The sequence below is a fragment of the Elgaria multicarinata genome, chromosome 7 (assembly GCF_023053635.1).
Source record: "Elgaria multicarinata webbii isolate HBS135686 ecotype San Diego chromosome 7, rElgMul1.1.pri, whole genome shotgun sequence".
NCBI lineage: Eukaryota > Metazoa > Chordata > Lepidosauria > Squamata > Anguidae > Elgaria > Elgaria multicarinata.
Window position 1 is genome coordinate 84,887,887 of NC_086177.1, and position 3,769 is coordinate 84,891,655.

Below are 3,769 nucleotides of genomic sequence, written 5' to 3' on the forward strand. Positions count from 1 at the left end.
TGCTACTAATGTCAGTGGATCTGGATTGCATCCAAGATCATTGTATGCCAGTAATCAAGTTAAGACCTGCTGCAAGGAATCCTTTTCCTCTTACCACAAAGTGTGCAAGGGAGAGGGGCTTGAAACACCCACCCCCATTATAGTATTCTAGATTTCAGTGGTGGTATCAAATAAGCATGCAGCTTCCAAGAGGACTACTGGACTAGCACAAGGGGGTTTCTGTGCCTTCAGGAATGCTTGTCAGGAAACAAAGGGACCAACCAAGTTGCTATCTAAGAGAATTTGTAACTAACTCTCTGCATCACACCATGCAGGCGGCGGCGGGGTGGGGGTGGGGGGAGGTAACAGCCTTCAAAACAGTAAGGGAAAGAATTGGTTATGTCCATCAAGTGGGTATCTTAAGCCATTCTAATAGAAAGAAGTCAGAAGACCCAGTTTCTTTCTCATATAAAAGTCTACCACGTTTATTTAATACAGACATATTAAAGACAAACCCTGAAAACCAGGAACACAACTCAAACACTCCGTTACGAAGCGTATATATAGAATATATATTTTGTCAACAGCCGCTTCTGTTGATTGAGCCATTGAGGTTTTCTGTGTATTTCTTAATTTATTTTAAAAGCTACCTTTTGTGAACAAATGTGCCTCTTCATTCTCAGCCCTCTCATTTTCATTAAAGCCAGCTGCTTTCTAGCTTTAATATTCACATTTTTAAACTGCTTCATTACACCCCAAAACCTTAAAAAAAAGCCTTTAAAAATGTAAAAAGAATTGAACGCTCTAAGAAGGGAGGGAACTGGGGGGGGGGGCTTACACGTCATTTTGACTTCTTGAAAATGGTTCCAGTGAGACAAATCAGAAACAGAGGCAACATTTTCTTCTGTGTAGGAGGGCTGGAGTCGGAAAGGAAATGGCTGGCAGTGGAGGAATCAGAGAGGGGGTAAAAGAGGCAAACATAATACTCTTCAGCTGGGGAGAGCCCCAGAGAGTTAGCTAGGGCTGGCAAGGATAGTAACCAGAGCAGGGGAGGGCGTGTGTGCAAATGTGTGGCTGGAGGAGGAGGAGAGGGGGGGGGGAGATTTCTTAGAAAGACTGCTGTAATATGAGCCCTTTTCTGAGAATCCTGTTTGGAGGGGGAGAGAGAGAGAGAGAGGTGGAGGTGGAGCTCTTGGAAAGAAACAGCAATGGGGGGGGGGGGGAGCGGTGAGGGAGAGGAAACGCACAACAACTTGGATCCGGCAACGTGCGCGTCCTCAGGAGACTCCCAGCCGTTACAAAACACACAGGGTTCGCCCTCAGCCCAGTCAAAACAAGCCAGGATAGGGTTACGATCTCCCACTGCCTGGGGAACACAAGAACAAAACATAGCTTGGATGCGGGACGCTAAAAAAAAGGGGGTGACCTTGGAAAGAGAGGGAGGACGGCCGTTCTTCAAAGGGTTTAATATATTTGCGCTCAGTAGCGTAGAGTCTCCACTGCCCTCTTGCAATCGTAACGTTTGACATGCCTTTATTATTAAACATTCCCCCCCGCCCTCCCCTCTCCAGTCACACATTGATGTGCGCGTGGGAATGATTTTCACGCTAGACAATGCCACGCGGGATGGCCCCCCCTTTCCCCCATAAGAGCAGACTACTACGGAGGTGGGCGTTTAGTGTCCAGACGGCGTGCGCAAATCCTGGCGCAGAAGGCAGATCGGGGTCATCTGGGCTGCGTATTCGCGGGTAGACCGAAGGGGCAGCCGTCCAGGGCTGCATAGCACCACAATTCTCTTAAAGAGAGAGATACACAGAGAGAGGAGGAGAGTAGCAGCCCGGCCCGTGGCTCCATCAGTAACCACCAGCGACAAAGAACAATAATCGTTAACTGTCATATAGTCCGCTTCAAGTATACGGCGTTGCCTCGATAATCCGTCTCTGGCGAGTTGCAGTCGCGCCTCGCCGCCATCGCGCCCCCGCCATCCCTCCTAATGTGCGTGTAAAGGGGAGAGGTAGGTAGGAGATGCCAGGTCTCTTCCACGCGCTGCCCTGTAGCTTCGCGGGGTGGAAAGGGCTGGGCGGGGGGCTGCACCCCGGAGGGGCTAGGGCAGCGGTTGCAAAGAGGAGACGGAGAAGGCTGTGGCTGCAGCCGAGTCCCCTTCGCCACTACTGCTGTGGCAGCAGCTGCCGGTGGACGAGGCAGAGCCGGGCGAGCCGGTGGCGGAGGTCTCCACCGCCGTCGAGGCGGCTGTGGCGGTGGCCGCCAGTTGCAATCGCCGGACGGCTTCCTTGATGAGGTTCCCGGAGAGGATGAGCTGTTGCAAGAGCCGGTGCGGGTCGTCGTCTTCGCCCGCGGGCAGCAGAGGGTGGTGTGGGTGGTGATGCGGCTGCCTCTTCTTCCCCCCGGCCCGGGCCGCGCTCCGCAGCCAGCCCCGGCCGCACAGTTGCTTGGCCACCCGAGGGCTGCCCTTCTGGTCCGCGGACGGCGGCGGCGACGGCGGCAGCAGCAGCAGCGACGGCGGCGGGCGCTGGTGGTGCAGCGAGGCTAGGAAGCCGAGCCCCCTCGGCGACGAGTACGGAGCCGCTCGGTCCCGGCCGTGGTGTTTGGGGAGCAGCCGAGGGGCCGGAGACGACGCCCGGTGCTGGGCGCTCAACTGCAGCACCTCGCCCAGCTTGGCCACCAACGCGTCCACTTCCTTGGAGCCGCTGCTCGCCCCGACGGGGCCGCTCTGCAAGGACGCGGCGGCGCGCTCCAGCAGCAGGAAGCGCTCTCCGCCCGGCTGCCGGCAAGGCATCGCAGCCGGTTGGTTGGCTGGCTGGCTGGCTGGCTGCTCGCTCGCCTGCTCCTCTCCGCTTGGCACACGCGTTGTTGTTGTTGCTGCTGCTGCTGCTACCGCAGCGACGGCGTCTGCAACTACCAATGAGGCGCCCTCCTCCTCCCCTCCCTCTTTCTAGCACACTCGCGGCTCCAACGCTGTTGTTGCTGCTGCGGTTGGTTTGTAAACAATGGATGACGCAAGCCGCCGGGCGCGTCCAACTCCACAGGCAAAAAGAGGGGGGCACGAAGAAGGCAGGCTCCACCTAACGAAAGCTTTGGCCGCTTTCCCCTAGTTTAGAACCTTTGTCGTAATCCTAAATAGCGCGGAGAAAAAACTAGTTGTAGCTAAAACCCTAGAGGAGGCAATGTCTGGAAGCCTCTCTTCCTATCCCCTCTCCCGCCCTCCCCTGCGTGTGTGAGCGTGTGTGTCCAAATGGATTCGCCCGCTCTTTCCAACGCCGTCCGGGGAGTGTGGGCGGGGACTTTGCGATTGAGGGAGGTGGGCGGGGCTGGCGTGATCTTTGTGGACTTGGGAGTCAGTGAGGTCAACCTGGCAACAAACCAATACACAGAGATGTGCATGGGTGATAAAGGCTGCAGAGTAACTCAGCGGTTGCTTGAGAGGGAAGGAGGAACAGTCCGATCCTATGCACTTTTGTTCCGAAATGAATCCAATTTTAAGTTCTGTCAGTTGGGCTTGCTCCCAAATAAATGGGTATAGGTTTTCAACCTGGCAGCCACACAGGGCCACATTTGAGAGGGCCCAGGGTTCTTTGGTGGATCATAAGAACAGCCATGCTGGATCCAGCCATGCTGGATCAGACCAAGGGTCCCCATGGTGCTGCTCAAGGTGGGATATAAATGCAATAAATGAATGAATTAATGAATATAGTAATTATCTTGGTGAAAATGGAGGTTACTTTGGAAACCGCATGTTCCAGGATTTTTTATTATTATTTATTACATTTAT

At 54.6% G+C, this 3,769-nt stretch overlaps 1 protein-coding gene across 1 annotated transcript; it reads right to left on the bottom strand.

Annotated features, from left to right (window-relative positions):
* Positions 1–435: 435 nt before the first annotated feature.
* LOC134401156 (GSK-3-binding protein-like) lies at positions 436–2,937 on the bottom strand. The gene has a single exon (XM_063129893.1). The coding sequence runs from the start codon at positions 2,774–2,776 to the stop codon at positions 2,084–2,086; it is 693 nt and encodes a 230-aa protein (XP_062985963.1). The 5' UTR covers positions 2,777–2,937; the 3' UTR covers positions 436–2,083.
* Positions 2,938–3,769: the final 832 nt, after the last annotated feature.